The 14220-nt window shown below is 49.1% G+C and overlaps 4 protein-coding genes across 6 annotated transcripts; 2 read left to right on the forward strand and 2 right to left on the reverse strand.

Annotated features, from left to right (window-relative positions):
• Positions 1-768: 768 nt before the first annotated feature.
• Positions 769-2752, forward strand: LOC123123664 (abscisic acid 8'-hydroxylase 3). The gene is made up of 3 exons (XM_044544223.1): positions 769-2105; positions 2201-2319; positions 2427-2752. Exons 1-3 carry the CDS (start codon positions 852-854, stop codon positions 2518-2520), a joined length of 1467 nt encoding a protein of 488 aa, XP_044400158.1. The 5' UTR covers positions 769-851; the 3' UTR covers positions 2521-2752.
• On the reverse strand, positions 2723-6214 carry LOC123123665 (glycine-rich RNA-binding protein RZ1A). Of its 2 annotated transcripts, XR_006460724.1 has the most exons (4): positions 5944-6214; positions 4939-5051; positions 3450-4495; positions 2723-3376 (listed from the first exon to the last, which is right to left on the reverse strand). XR_006460724.1 is itself a non-coding variant. In XM_044544224.1 (3 exons), exons 2-3 carry the CDS (start codon positions 5047-5049, stop codon positions 3938-3940), a joined length of 669 nt encoding a protein of 222 aa, XP_044400159.1. In that variant the 5' UTR covers positions 5050-5051; positions 5944-6214; the 3' UTR covers positions 2723-3937. The 2 variants fall into 2 exon arrangements, 1 of the variants encoding a protein (XP_044400159.1); XM_044544224.1 differs by having other exon boundaries at positions 2723-4495.
• A 3300-nt stretch (positions 6215-9514) lies between these two features.
• On the forward strand, positions 9515-11988 carry LOC123123667 (uncharacterized). Of its 2 annotated transcripts, none has more exons than XM_044544228.1 (3): positions 9515-10034; positions 10174-10358; positions 11608-11988. In XM_044544228.1, exons 2-3 carry the CDS (start codon positions 10197-10199, stop codon positions 11776-11778), a joined length of 333 nt encoding a protein of 110 aa, XP_044400163.1. In that variant the 5' UTR covers positions 9515-10034; positions 10174-10196; the 3' UTR covers positions 11779-11988. The 2 variants fall into 2 exon arrangements, with proteins under 2 accessions (XP_044400163.1, XP_044400162.1); XM_044544227.1 differs by having other exon boundaries at positions 9520-9831.
• Positions 11989-12246: 258 nt separating this feature from the next.
• Positions 12247-13922, reverse strand: LOC123123666 (photosystem II reaction center PSB28 protein, chloroplastic). Its single transcript, XM_044544226.1, has 2 exons — positions 13744-13922; positions 12247-12916 (listed from the first exon to the last, which is right to left on the reverse strand). Exons 1-2 carry the CDS (start codon positions 13811-13813, stop codon positions 12450-12452), a joined length of 537 nt encoding a protein of 178 aa, XP_044400161.1. The 5' UTR covers positions 13814-13922; the 3' UTR covers positions 12247-12449.
• Between the last annotated feature and the right edge of the window lie 298 nt (positions 13923-14220).

Here is a 14220-nt window from a genome sequence, read left to right on the forward strand (position 1 = left end):
CCCTCCGCCACACAGCTGTCACGTCCCGCACCTAGCATCGCAACCCTGACAACCGACCGCATCCCGCGCCACCGTCGACGTTGACATAGGTCGAGCTTCGCCCGACAACACCTTCTGGCGGCAACGAGGTGGAGGAGGTGGGGGATTGTCCGGCTGTCGCGGGGGCAGCGCGAACAAGATGAAGGTGTCAGGTCGTCAGCCATATACACGCATTCATGCAACGGCTAAGGTACAACCATCCTGTTAACCATTCAACCATAAGTTGGTTCTCACGCTTCATCAACTTTTGTAAATGAACATAGACCTGTACCACAGGTAGGTACCTGTGAGTAGAAAACAAATCCTGCCTACGTGGCTACGTTAACCTCAAGAATAATACGTTTGTGGGCATCATAGTCCTTATCAAAGCCTGTCCATGAGCTTCGTGGCACAAGTTAAAACAAAGCTTATCTCCATGCACATGGCCGGCACACTCTACAGGTCACACAAATACTAGTACTTCTTTGGAGCTGTTATAGCAACTTCTATATAACCTAAGAAAAACGATATGTTCAGTTTACAAGGAAACTGTGTGAACAAGACAAGGGCTAAAGCAGAGCACGTAATCATAGATGTATGCATGGTGTATAATCTAAAAGAAAAAAGACAACCAAATCGGCACCAAAGACAAAGGCTAGAGCTAGCTGAGCCGATCACAATGGAACTCGAGTGAACCTCTGGCATGGCACCAAATGGCTCCCTCTCGGGCGTAACGACGACGAGGCAACAGAGGACAAGAGACAACGATATATAAGGCCAAGAATGGCGATGGTGATACGTACAGCTCTGTCAACCTTCCTCCGACACCATCAATGGCGGCCATCTTGGGAACGGGAGCTCCCGTGCTGCTGGCCGCTGCCTTGGGGGCGGCCTGCGGGCTCCTCTTCTGGCTCCGGGCGTTGAGGCGGCCGGCCGACGACCCGATGCGTGGCATCCCGGGGAACATGGGGTGGCCGGTGGTGGGCGAGACCTTCGCCTTCATCGCCGCCTTCTCCAACCCGGCCGGCATCCTGAGCTTCATGCGCGAGCGGCAGGCGAGGTACGGCAAGGTGTTCAAGACGTACGTGCTGGGGCGGACGACGGTGTTCATGACGGGGCGGGAGGCGGCCAAGATCCTGCTGTCCGGCAAGGACGGCGTGGTGAGCCTCAACCTCTTCTACACCGGCAAGCAGGTGCTGGGCCCCACCAGCCTGCTCACCACCAACGGCGACGAGCACCGGCGGCTGCGCCGGCTCATCGCGCAGCCCCTCTCCGTGGACGCTTTACGGAAGCATTTCGCCTTCATCGACGGCCTCGCCGTGCAGATCCTCGGCTCCTGGGCCGGCCGCGGCCGCGTGCTCGTCCTCGACGAGGCCTCCCAGTTCACGCTCAAGGTCATCGCCAACATGCTCGTCAGCCTGGAGCCGGAGGGGCCGGAGCAGGAGGAGTTCCGGGCCAACTTCAAGGCCATCTCCTCCTCCTTCGCGTCGCTGCCGCTCAAGCTCCCCGGCACGGCCTTCCACCGCGGCCTCGGCGGCCGGAACCGGATGTACGCCATGCTGGACGCGGTGATCGCGCGCCGCAGGGCCGGCGAGGTCCGCGAGGACTTCCTCCAGACGCTCCTCATGAAGCACGCCCGCGGCCAGCAAGGATCGTCGGACCCGGCGGAGGAGGAGAAGCTGACGGACGCGCAGCTCAAGGACAACATCCTGACGCTGCTGGTGGCCGGCCACGACACCACCACGGCGGGCCTGACCTGGCTCGTCAAGTTCCTCGGCGAGAACCCGGACGTGCTCGCCAGGCTCAGGGAGGAGCACATGGGGATCCGGGCGGCGCACGACGGCGACGACACGCAGCACCTGTGGTGGTCGGACCTGAGCAGCATGCCGTACACGACCAAGGTGATGAACGAGACGCTGCGGCGGGCCACCATCCTGCCGTGGTACTCGCGCAAGGCCGCGCAGGACTTCAACATCGACGGCTTCCAGGTGGCCAAGGGCGCGTCGGTGAACCTGGACGTGGTGTCCATCCACCACGACGCCGCCGTCTTCGCCGACCCCGAGCGCTTCGACCCGGACAGATTCGACGTGCGTGCCTAGCCTAGCTTCCTTTCTTCCTCGTCTCCGGCGAGCAGCCGAGCTAGCTAACGACTCGACTGACTTTGTGCAATGCACGTATGCAGGGGTCGCTGAAGCCGTACAGCTTCCTGGGGTTCGGCAGCGGGCCGCGGATGTGCCCGGGGATGAGCCTCGCCAAGCTCGAGATCTGCGTCTTCGCACACCACCTCGTCTGCACATACGAGTGAGTCGCTGTCCCCCCGCCGGCGAACTCTGCCGCCGGCCACCGTGTCCAGTCACTAGCTCTGAAACGGCCGGCTAACGGTAATAATGGTGTTTGTTTCTGTGCAGCTGGAAGGCGCTGGAGGATGACGCCTCGGTGCAGCCGACGCTGGTGCGCATGCCCAAGAACAAGTACCCCATCCTCGCCACCGCGCTCCCCTGAACTCCATCTCCGGCGATTTGCGCCGATGCTGGCTCGCTCTGACCCCAGCTCCTGAATTATTTACTTGTTATTAGTTTAATTGGCGAGGTGGCGGCATTTGTTTTCGGCATGTGACAGACCGACACGCACTCTACAGATGCTGTCATCGGCATGGTCAGATTATGGTATTTTGAGGCTACATGTATTGTATGGACCAACTATATGCAAACTTTGCTTGTATTAGCAACTGAAACCAGCAATCACTTTTCTTAGTACAACAATTCCACACACATAAGGATGAACAGCTCATGAATTTAAACAAGGAAAAACAAATAAAGTGAACAAAACATTCTTTAGACGATTAAAACATGTAAAACTTGCAATGCCATGTAAACTAAATTTAAACAAGGAAAAACTCTTTAGATGACCTATCTGATGGCCATGTAAACTTGCAATGGCACACTATAATACACTACATACTAACGGAACCTGCTACTCCGGTGGTGCATTGCCAAAGAAGAATAGCCAGGTAGCTCAGCATTATTCTCATGCGCATCTCTCGCGACGAACACGGCCCAGTGATGCATCTCTAGCGACGAACGGCACAGCTCAACGAAACAAGGAAACAACAGCTAGCAAACTCCAGCGACCAGGTAGCAAGGCCGACCAACAGGGACAAACTCCAGTGACCAGGTACCAAAGCCGACCAACAGCGGCAAAGGCACAGACCAACATTTTTAGGCAGGCTGCAGAGAAGCAGGGGTCCTCCAATGGCTATGGTATACTGGCACGGATTGGAATCAGCCAACATGACCTCAGTCATTATTAGACAACAACGAAACCGATCCAGAACAAAATAAGCAACCCAAAAGGGGGCCTGCCAAAACAGAAGATCATTTAAGATTGATAGGTCAACTCAATCTCAAAAACAGAGCATTGAAAGAGATTACCGGTTTGCTTTTCCTTTTACGGACCGATGATTGTCATCTCCCCCTTTTCTTGCGATGAATTTTTCAAGCAAAGTTTAGTTCACCGTTTCCTTCCCGGTACCACAGGAACAACAACATGGTATGCCCGTCCAATCCCACATAACCCACGTATCTCGCATGAGCACAACCAGCATGATGGAGCATCAACACACAGCGCGACCAAAAGCCACCTCTCAACCAAGCAAGAACCACCGAGCAGCATATCAAGCAAACATGTAGGGCCCAGCGCCAAGCATTTTATGGCCAAAGTCCATGTGACTCACATTAACCAGGAAGCAAATAATAAGCAGGTCAGTAATATGGTCTGTAATAAAGGATCTGCTTACTCACGGTACATCATTATGATTCAAATACATGATCACAAAGTTTCAGACACAAGGAAACACACCTCATGATAGTAGATAGGGTTTTCATACCTGGATGAAACACACTTCTCAAGATCCAGGCCATCAGTAGGGACCTGATCGGTCACGACTGTAACGATCACCCCCGCTTCCACCATCTCGGCTACGGCTAGAATATCGGTCACTGCCACGCTCAGATCGATCACCGTCACGATCAGAACGGTCGCCGCCACGGTCAGAACGGTCACGGTCAGAACGATCGCCGCCACGGTCAGAACGATCACCGCCACGGTCAGATCTACCACCACCATACCTATCATCTCTGCCACCATATCGGTCACCTCTCCCGCCGTCACCATCTGGACACTCTCTAGCAAAGTGTCCAGGTTTGCCGCACTTGAAGCAGTCCCCACCACCACCACCACGCGGCGCACGACCACCGCCATAGTCACGGCCACCACGAGACCCACGGTCACGATCAAAATCACGGTCACCGTTACGATCTCTACCAGCCCCTTGAGGCTGAGCTTTATCAACAGTGATGGCCCTCCCTTCCAAGTCCAATCCATTCATGTCCTCGATAGCTTCTTCCATGGCTTTCTTCTCATCAAAGGTCACAAAGGCAAATCCACGTGAACGTCCAGAAAACTTGTCCATAACCACCTGCACATTACCAGAAAACAAAGATAAATAAAAGCTCATGATGAATAAACGGCAAAGTGCATATGAGGAATAGTTGTGAAGGTAATAAAAGGCATCACTCAGTCAACCAACATAAAGCCAATATTTGCAAAACAATTCAGGAACTAATAACAAGTAAACAAAAAACATTCCACATATAATCAATAGTTGGGAATGTGTAGATATGCAACCGTATGTCCTAAAGCTCTATTGTATCAAGGTTGGACACAGAACTGAGGAAAAGATTGATCTCTGAGACAAAATAAGTGAATAACTAGTGACGAAAAGAGTCCAGCAGAAGGCATAAAAATTGCTTCATCAATGCTCTATCAGACGCTGAGCGTAGGATCAGGAAAATAATTCGAACATATGCAGTTGTTGAATTGTAAACAGAGAATTGATGACCAAGAGATTGTCCACGTCACCTTTGCCTCGGTAACTTTGCCATATTTTGAGAATGCATCCTTGAGGCTTTCATCAGTTGTGGACCAGGACAGGTTCCCAACGAAGCATCGGTACTCATCCTCATCAGCCATCACTGGGGGGATATAAACACATCCAACAACAGATGGGCAGGTAAGAAACTGTTAGAGCTTGCCAAAAGAACAAGAGCAATACAGATTATATGGCGATCAACAAATATTCTGTTCATTCAACCTCCTAAGCGATGAGTGCTTCGATTCATAGGTACCTCAAAGATTTAGTACATCTTAGGCAGCAAAAAAAAAGGAAAAACTGAGCATGCCATGGCAATTTGTCAATAGGCGGTATCAATCAACTCATCTAAGCTAAACTGCATATCTGTTGGTCGAGAAGAGGATGCTTTACTGGAAGCAGAGTAGCAGAGGAGAGAAGCTGAAACACGTATGGACAAACAGATAGTACTAGAATAGAAGCTGAACCGACTACGGACATCAAACAGAATGGCATCGCAGTTTTTTACATTGTGGATCTTCTAACATAAAAAGGAAAAGCAATTCTTCTGGATCTTCTAACATAGCTTAAAAACGATCTTATATTGTGAGACGAAGGGAGTACTAGTATTTTACCCAAGGCTAATTGAGGAAACAGGTGTCCTAAAAAAACATGCTCAGTTTTATTAGGGAGGATGGGATGAACTGCCGAACAGCGCTACAGTAATAAGAAGCTTAAATCTTAGATGTGCGTTGTGCCGTTGGGGGATTCGTCCTGGATGCGGAATGGACACCAGAAACGCGAGCTTCATTCAGACTAGAGATACAGACTGGAGCCAGGCCGAGCAACCAATCGCTCGATATTCTACAGAGCACCGACCAAATCAAGCCCTAGTCTAGACCCGTGGGACGATCGAGAGCGAACAGAAACAGGGCCGAAAGCACGCAACCAGACAGCCGGCCACCGCGGCCATCTCCGGGAGAGGCTGGGGCGGGGGAGGAGGCGAGAGATCTCACCTGCGAGGAGGAGGAAGACGGCTTGGGAGGCGAGGAGGAACTTGGGTTGACCGGAGCGGAGCGGAGGAGAGACCGCGTCGTACAGTACAGTAGTGGCGCGGGGGGGATTTTATATGTATGGGATGATACGATCCTAGACCAGAGTGGAAACGTTGGAACCCTAAATCCCGGCGGCGGCGCGAGATATTTTCCGTCCGCGCTGGGCGTCACTCACACTCTCACAGGCAGGCGGGGCCGGACAGACGTATTCGTCGTTGGGCGTGGGATTCAGGCAGACAGGCCGACGCCTGCTTCGGGAAGCTCTGTCCTTCCTTCCTTTCTCTCGCTTCGGTGGGCTCGGAACCTTTCTTTGGTTTGGTGGACGGGATGGGTGGGTGGGCCGCGCGTACATGCTCCACGGCAGGCCGCACCCTGCTATTTTGGTATGTCGTCTCACAAAAACAAAAATGCTATTTTGGTATGTAGATTTTTTTTAGGTATGTACAAGTTTGTTGAGAGTTTCCTTAAAAATGCAATGTTTGCTTTCGGTAGGAAAACCAAAACATCACTCCGCTCTCTTCACCCTTTGAGAGAAGCCGGAGGTGGGTCCCCAACGGCGTGGCAACGGCTTTCATCCCCTCCCACGCTCTGTCTATTGATTCGACGATAATGAGAGTTTTCCGTTTGTATACAGAGGAAGGCTCGGCTTTCCGTTTGGTGGCACCGGAGCGGCAAGGGTGGCAGTCACATGGAATAAGCTGGGCCCCTGGTCTCTTGCTCACCACGGAGCAAGGGTGACGTCTTAGAGCTTGGTTGGAGGTTTCTCGGTGGAGGATTTTTGGTGTTCTTCCTCGGCATCGTCGACGACGGATCCGGGCCTAGGTCAACAAGGGAACATTCCCCCAGGCCCCACCCGTCATACCGCATCGACAATTGTCTTGTGGCTCGCATCGGTTCTGCACATAGCCTCGCATGTGATGGCAATAGCCTCTGTCATGCGTAACGGTGATACTGGAGGTTGGCGGCGGTTGCAGGATGGGTGCGTGCAGGGAGCCTGAAGGACTCATCTCTAATGATGTTTTCTCTATGGCACTTTTCGACAAAAGTTTTCATAACACATGTCATCTCTCTCATTTTCTCTAGCATATCTCATGTGTGTTTTGTATATGCATTATATTTTTTTTATTTCTCTGCGTAAAACGAGCATGCTTTTAATAGTAGAGAAACTAGATTTCCACCTCATAGTTAATGTAGACACCGTTATGTATTGCCCTTTAAGTTCCGATGCTACCCCAAACTCTATAATACACTATCACAAATACAAAAAAAATGAAAAAATAACAAAATTAGCATGGCCGACACCAACATGCCATTGTTCTCGAACACAGCGTTATAATACGCAACCCGTCCTCAACACATGACAACATATCCCCTAAAAAAACACATGACAACATATACGATAGATCATCGTGGGAGCTACTAACATCTATACACCAATGTAAGACGTTTTTACAGTTATTTAAACTAGTAAGTGTGCACGTGCAACGCACGTATAATTATTGATTGCATTTCAAGTAGATGCCAACATCTGGTAGATAAAAGGTTGCTTTGTGTCTCGTGGCGTATAGGAAAAATTGACAACGCATGAAACGATGAATGTTCATGTCTGGTACACACAAAGTCACAAACATACATAAAACTGGAGAATATAAATCAACCCATACAACTCGCAATTTCATGCCTCCGTTTACTTTTTATATGCATCAAGATGCTCTTGACATGTAAATGTTTAGTTCATTCTGCATGAAGTGTCAAAGCACTAAAAATCCAAAGCTAAACTTGGCAAGCAACATACACAATTCTACAAAGTTTCCCCTCTTTCATCTGTGTTCATCCTCCTCCAAGCCAACAAGCTTTCATGCCAAAATGCGAAAAGAACAATGCGCTAAATAAATACAAGGGTAGACACAGGAAAACAACTTAAAGGAGTTCCAAATGTAACAACTTAAAATAAACCAACTCCAGCAATACAAGTGTTACAAATTAAGAAAAAACAAATAATGTATTGATGACACATGTAAACGGCATCTGCTAAGAAACACCGAAGATATAAAGATAGCACACTCTGGTTAGCAATGCATAGAAACCTTATTTTGAAGTATACAAGTCAGGCACGCCGTGTAAGTTCACAAGAAACCATAAATGCTGGCTGGGCAGTTGTCTTACAAGCAACATAACAAATCTAAATTAAAAGGTACATGAAGCAAAGTTTGCAGGAGCGCCTCTTCCATTGCGGTCACATTCTGTAGTGAAGATGTGCCAAAACGAACAGAAATATATTATTGAGAAAATAATAAAAGTGCACCCGTGTGCGCCCGTATCACAAAAACCTCGATAAGGAAACAAAACTAAAAATAGAGTACCACAAAAACCACATTTGAACTTGTGAGAAGTATGGGCTTCCATGTGCGCTCGTGTCCCCTGCGGCAGCAGCGCCTAGCGCGTCTTGGTGGCAGCGGCAAATGTGACTCCCACATCCCCAGAGGCGGTGGGGGCGGTTACCCAGTGGTTCCTTCATATTTTCACCTCGATTAATAGCCTTCACCTCAGTAGAAGTGAGGAAACCAGGAACCTATGTCAAAATATGGCAATTGCTCATAAGTAACATGGTGAAGTAAATAATTCCCTCAAAAAATGGTGAAGTAAAGAAAATTTAATCACGCTATCATGTCAATTTAGGAACCTTCCACTACTCATTACTTATCACATTGCATGTCATCATAGAATATTTTCTCTTTCCAGAAAAGGTTGCTTGGCAGGAGGACTATTAGGTCATATGGCATTTGCTAACTACTATTTTCTTCAGAAGTGCATGCTAAATATTTCATACAAGCTGATTCTCTTCTAGAAGCTCGGCAAAAGTGTCATTTTGTAAATCATAATCCCTTCAAGTCAGCAAGTACAGAGAATTACCGGCACTCCGGCGGCGTCCCCTGAGAAGGAGTTGTTGGTCCTCAGTTCCTTGTCGCCATGCCGAGTGGAGGCTGGCCGTGGTGGTTTTTCTTGGGAGAGATAGGATCGTGATCCAGGAGGCCGAGGTGATGGACGTGTCAATGTGTGCGAATACCAGATTAGTTTCCTAATAAAATGCGACCGTGACTAGTTTCCTAATAAAACGCGATCATGATTAGTTTCCTAATAAAACACGATAGTAATTAGTTTCCTACGAAGACGCGATCGTGATTAGTTTCCTAAGAAGACGCGATCATAATTATAGTTTCCTAATTGATCGGACGTGGAGTTTCATATGGTGAAGCATGGTCAGTCAATGTAAATTGTTAAGTGCACATAGAGAATGGATTAGGTTAAGGCTAGCCGTTAGATTAAGTTTAGAGGGCTTAATCATGCGGTCATAATGAATCCGTGTACATTTTGCGGGGTGCATATAAGAAAGTTCTTGTTTGATTGTTTAATAGTAGTGAAGATGGAGATGGAGATGAAATGTTTGATGAATACTCCTACAACGGACCATCTAGAAGCACCCACGTGCCTTGCAGGACGGTTCCTCCCTTTGCTTCACGACGCGTAAGCAATGATGCCAAGTTGCAACGCATGACGCATCGCATCATCGGTTTTTCCAGCCAGCAGCATTTGGCTGGCCGACTGCGCCGCACGAAGGGGGAAGGAAGAGGGCTACTTGGAAAACTGGGGGCGGCGCGGCGGGACGGAAAGCCGAGGTAGGAGAGAGGAAGCAGTCTCAGTTCTCGATCTCCGAGGTTGGTGGCGGCGGCTAGGGCTGGCAGCCGGCGGCAGAAGCAGATCTGATCCGCGGGTGTCCGGCGCAGAGAGGAGGCTCCCCGGAGCTTCGGCCGGGCCGGCCATCCGATTCCGCAGCCCGCCTCTGCGATGGTTCGATCTCCGCCCCCCACCCACCCAGCAGTAATTTTGTTATCCTTCTAGGGTTCAAATTCGGGCGAGATCGTCGCCGGATCCCCCCGGGCGGTTCTCGTGCTGGGACGGCCAGGCCGGCCTCGATCCGTGGGCGCTGCCAGTTCGAGTCAAATTCCCCATTTCCTTTGCGCGTGAGTTGGCCGCGGCACTGTGGGATTTTGGTAAATACTTGATGTAGCATTTTGGGGATTTTTGCACTACACATGAATAGGCATTAGGCTCGCGTGTGCTATAGTGATTGTTTCGCGGCTTTGATCCTTGGAGATTGTAACGAGCTGACGGTGGCATGTGTTTCTGTAGGTCTCTGGCTGCTGACTGCAGTGATGAATTCGAGGCCGATCGTGCTCGTCTTCCTCCTGCTCGTGCTCATCATATCATCGCAGTTCGAGTGGAAGCAGCAGATCGGTGAGGCCGAGGCGAGCCCGGAAGCTACACGGCGGAGGCAGCAACCGCAGATCGTAAGGGAAGATGCCGTTAAAGAGAAAGTGAGTGAGCCGCTCTCCTGGCGTTCTTGTCGTTTGTCAAATTGCACTCGCTCTAGGTCGTATCTTCTTGGAGGCACCCCTATTTATTGCCATTGTTTGTTGTGCTACCTTGTTTTGTACATGTTGCGGAAGAATTGGTGCTGGCATATGGTAGCGTTTTTAGAACTTTGAACACACATAGATTGAAAATTTGGAACCACCACCACAAGTGTTGTCTATGAAAACAAATTGAAACCTGTGATGTGTGACCAACTTAGTTCTTTTGGTTGCATTTCATCCTCTCTAGAAGCCAACTTTTCTTTTTTGATGCTACTATAATGTTGATCGAAATAGTTAAATTGTGTGGCATGATACTAGTAGCTGGCTTCAGAATAATCTGTGTGCATTTATGTCGGAATGTTCTGTACTATTTCCTTTTCTTCTTTCCATTTAATTGCATACTGCTGTTCAGTTTCAAGAAAGTGAGTTTTAAGTTTAGGGCATCCCCTCTCTAAACTTACAATATATGCAAGTATTGCTTAGTGAAGAAGTTGAGTGACCTGTGGAAGTTTCATGATCACTTGTCCACTTTCTGCTGTATTTGGAGCATACAGATTTAGCCCTGTTTCTTTGTCACGATCATGGCGCTAATTATTACTCTTTCTCAACGCCTATGCTTTGTGATGGATCTGGCTGTAGAACGGGAACAACATAAGTTTGTTAATTACGTACGTACTATAGTTCAGTTTCAAGAAAGTCAATTTTGAGTTTAGCGCATCCCCAATATATGCAAGTATTGCTTAGTGAAGAAGTTGAGTGACCTGTGGAAGTTGAGTGACCTGTTTCTTTGTTGTGATGGCGCTAATTATTACTCTTTCTCAACGCCTATGCTTTGTGATGGATCTGACGGTAGAACAGGAATAGCATAAGTTTGTCATCTGAAGAAAGAGCCAGTGGCTTTATTTTTAGAAGGTGTATGCAATCTTCCTCAATTTATGATACAACGTCAGGCCACACTCAGGCATGCTCCTCAGGGTTGCAACCAAACAGCCCCTTAGTTGATACATTATGCAGCCATGCTTACTGGTATGGTGATTGCTTTATTACGCAAGAACTTTTAGGGAAGTATTGCGCTTCATGCGACACTTTTTGATAAGCAGGTGTTCAGTGCCAGTGCCTATGACACGCAAGGCGGTTTTCTTGTTTCCATCCCTTTTGCGCGGATTCAAATCAACATTCAACACTCACAAGTTTATGTATCAATCTACAGATAATACTGGCGCAGGAGAAGAACATCCAGCAGCTCACCGAGCTCATCCAGAGCCTCCAGGTGCAGCTACTGCATTGCCGTGGCAGCAACAGCACTGCTCATGGCGCCTCCTCGAATCAGTCTTCAGCCAGTTACTCCGAAGCGGACAGACATCAGATAATCGATGACTGATCGCGCGTGGACATGCCCAGGTCGTTTGCGTCAGAGTACAACCGGATCAAGGACATGCTCTGCAGTGTACTGATGTGCTGTACTATTGACAGCACTATGACCACCCCCTTCTAATACATCTTCACCCTCGGCTTGTACAGGATTATATTGTAACTGTATCATGTAAATTTAGCCCACCTTCCTCATTGAGATTGAGAATGTACTCATACCGATCCCTGCCGCGATCATCATCGATTCTTTCTATCCGCCACCTTCCTCATTGCAGTCTGTATTCGGTGGAGCAATTTCTCGGCGATGTGGTGGTCTGCAAGAAAGAGGTAAGGCAGGCACTCTACAACCTACATGAGCTTTTGCAAGCATGTGTTATTAGTTACTCCCTCCGTCCCATAATATAAGAGCGTTTTTGACACATCATCAGAATATAAGCACATGAGTATTGTTCAAAAAAGCATATTACCAAAGAATCAAGGAGAGAAAGCAGCATGAATAAGGCACGCAGCAACAGAGCACTGACACAAATCAGCAGTCACGGTGATGACTGAACTCAATGCAGCTATAGATAGCAGCTACGTAGTTTCTGTCAGGAATCCTTGAAAGAAAAGGTAGAAGAAAAAGGATCAAAAGATTTATTCATGGATGATGATGATGGATTGGATGGACGGAGATGGCTGCTACTTCTTGAGGAACTGGAGGCCGTTGGCCTGGGAGTAGCGCTCCATGAAGCGCATGAAGCGGTCCCAGTCCCTGGGGGTGCGCATCACGTACTTGGCCTCCACGGCCGCCGGCTTGCCGTTGACGAACTTGGCGCTGACGTCCACGGAGCTCAGCGTCCCCTCCTCGTCGATCATGTAGAACCCCGTGATGTCGCCCAGCTCCGCCGACGAGTCGAACACCGACGGCTGCTCGAAGGTGAAGATGGCCACCCCGTTGCTGCCGTCCCGGGACTTGGTCAGCCGCACGTCCGGGATCGTCTGCTCGTCCGTGCCCTGGATGAACTGGATCGACGGCCGCGACGTCGTCGCCATCGCCACCACCGTCGATGATCGCCGGTGTGGCAGCGGCTTCTGTGGCCGGCGCTGCACGGTGATGCCGCTGAAGGAGGTGTGCAGCTGGCTCGTCCTCCCCTGGCACGATGAACCTGGAAATCAGGAATGGTGTCAGAAACATACTGAAATTTTATCTTAGATTCATAGAGTGCACGCTGCAATGTTGTCCATTCTACAATACGATTTGCGATCTTCTCATAGAGAGTTCTGATCCGATTCATAATCCAAGATACTGAAAACCTTGGTGTGTCGTCGACTAGCACAACTTGGCCTCCAGTGCACTGTCATGCATAACAGAAACTGATGCAACGGTAGACTTGCTTTTTTTTTTTTACAGAACTACTACTAAACATTAAGCCTCTGTTCGTTTTGAAATGATCCTGATTTGGTTCAGAACTCCATGATTTGCGATCCTACCACAGGGTTTTGAACCGATATAATTCTGACAGAGTTGGCTCAGTATAATGTAGACTGTCACAACCTTGAATCCCAATGCAGTATCATGCATAACTGGAACCAAATATCCATAAGCAAAACCTTGCCTTTTTCAGAACTTTCAGAACTACAAACATTAAGTCTCTGCTTCTTTTGAAAGAAAAAGAAAACATAAAGAAAGCATAGAAGATTTCATCACGGGAGGCGAGGAGATGCGAAGGGCCGGCCTAAACTAGAGAAGGTGAGGCAGATCATGTGGCCACGCGCCAGTGCACGTAGCGCATCACCCAGTCTATGGTGCTATCACTGATGTGATGCACCGTCACCGTGCACCTGTTCTCTGAACGAACAAATTCTAGGCTATCCCAGTCCCAGAGCAGACAGTGCTTGATTACACGTGACGACTACAAACACAACAGGGAACTAGAAGAACTAGGCATGGAAATGCAGCTCGATTAGCTGGGTGACTGAGAATTACAAGAACCTGCGGCGAGGCGTCGTCGACGGGGCTGCGGCCGTGCCGCGGCCGGCGAGGCGACGGCCAGAGCTTCCATGGCCGGCTGGGCGAGGAAGGGAGGGAGGCTGGCGCAGAGGGAGGATGGAAGGGGGTGTGGTTTTGAGTGGTGCAGACGGGGGAGATGATGGCAGGAGCGATTGGGTGGCCCCGTGTTCCAACCACAGCCATCCATCCATCCGCCCCTCTGGCGATCCGTGTCAATGTTTTTCCTTGCCACCCTGGCATCTTTTGGTATTTGCGTGCATGCCCAAGTAGAAAAACAAGTTGACCAGTGCAAATAGGCGAAAACTGGTTAGACAAGCATCGAAAATGCCAAATGGTACCTAGAGACATGATGTATATATGTGTAAATTTTCAGATCAAAATACGTTAAAATGAGAGCTAAAAATGTTCATCCTCAAAGTTCGTAATTTGTTTTTGTGCAGCTCGTAATTGAAAGTATTT

The sequence above is a fragment of the Triticum aestivum genome, chromosome 5D (genome assembly GCF_018294505.1).
Source record: "Triticum aestivum cultivar Chinese Spring chromosome 5D, IWGSC CS RefSeq v2.1, whole genome shotgun sequence".
In the NCBI taxonomy this organism is placed as follows: domain Eukaryota; kingdom Viridiplantae; phylum Streptophyta; class Magnoliopsida; order Poales; family Poaceae; genus Triticum; species Triticum aestivum.

What these genes read in the sequence shown, in the direction of transcription:
- LOC123123666 (XM_044544226.1), bottom strand. Translation starts at nt 13,813, where the DNA reads ATGGAAGCTCTGGCCGTCGCCTCGCCGGCCGCGGCACGGCCGCAGCCC. An exon ending in TCGACGACGCCTCGCCGCAG is followed by an intron (nt 12,917 to 13,743) that starts GTTCTTGTAATT and finishes CCTGATTTCCAG; the next exon opens with GTTCATCGTGCCAGGGGAGG.
- LOC123123665 (XM_044544224.1), bottom strand. Translation starts at nt 5,049, where the DNA reads ATGGCTGATGAGGATGAGTACCGATGCTTCGTTGGGAACCTGTCCTGG. An exon ending in GCAAAGTTACCGAGGCAAAG is followed by an intron (nt 4,496 to 4,938) that starts GTGACGTGGACA and finishes GGTAATGTGCAG; the next exon opens with GTGGTTATGGACAAGTTTTC.
- LOC123123664 (XM_044544223.1), top strand. Translation starts at nt 852, where the DNA reads ATGGCGGCCATCTTGGGAACGGGAGCTCCCGTGCTGCTGGCCGCTGCC. An exon ending in TCGACCCGGACAGATTCGAC is followed by an intron (nt 2,106 to 2,200) that starts GTGCGTGCCTAG and finishes GCACGTATGCAG; the next exon opens with GGGTCGCTGAAGCCGTACAG. An exon ending in CACCTCGTCTGCACATACGA is followed by an intron (nt 2,320 to 2,426) that starts GTGAGTCGCTGT and finishes GTTTCTGTGCAG; the next exon opens with CTGGAAGGCGCTGGAGGATG.
- LOC123123667 (XM_044544228.1), top strand. Translation starts at nt 10,197, where the DNA reads ATGAATTCGAGGCCGATCGTGCTCGTCTTCCTCCTGCTCGTGCTCATC. An exon ending in AAGATGCCGTTAAAGAGAAA is followed by an intron (nt 10,359 to 11,607) that starts GTGAGTGAGCCG and finishes ATCAATCTACAG; the next exon opens with ATAATACTGGCGCAGGAGAA.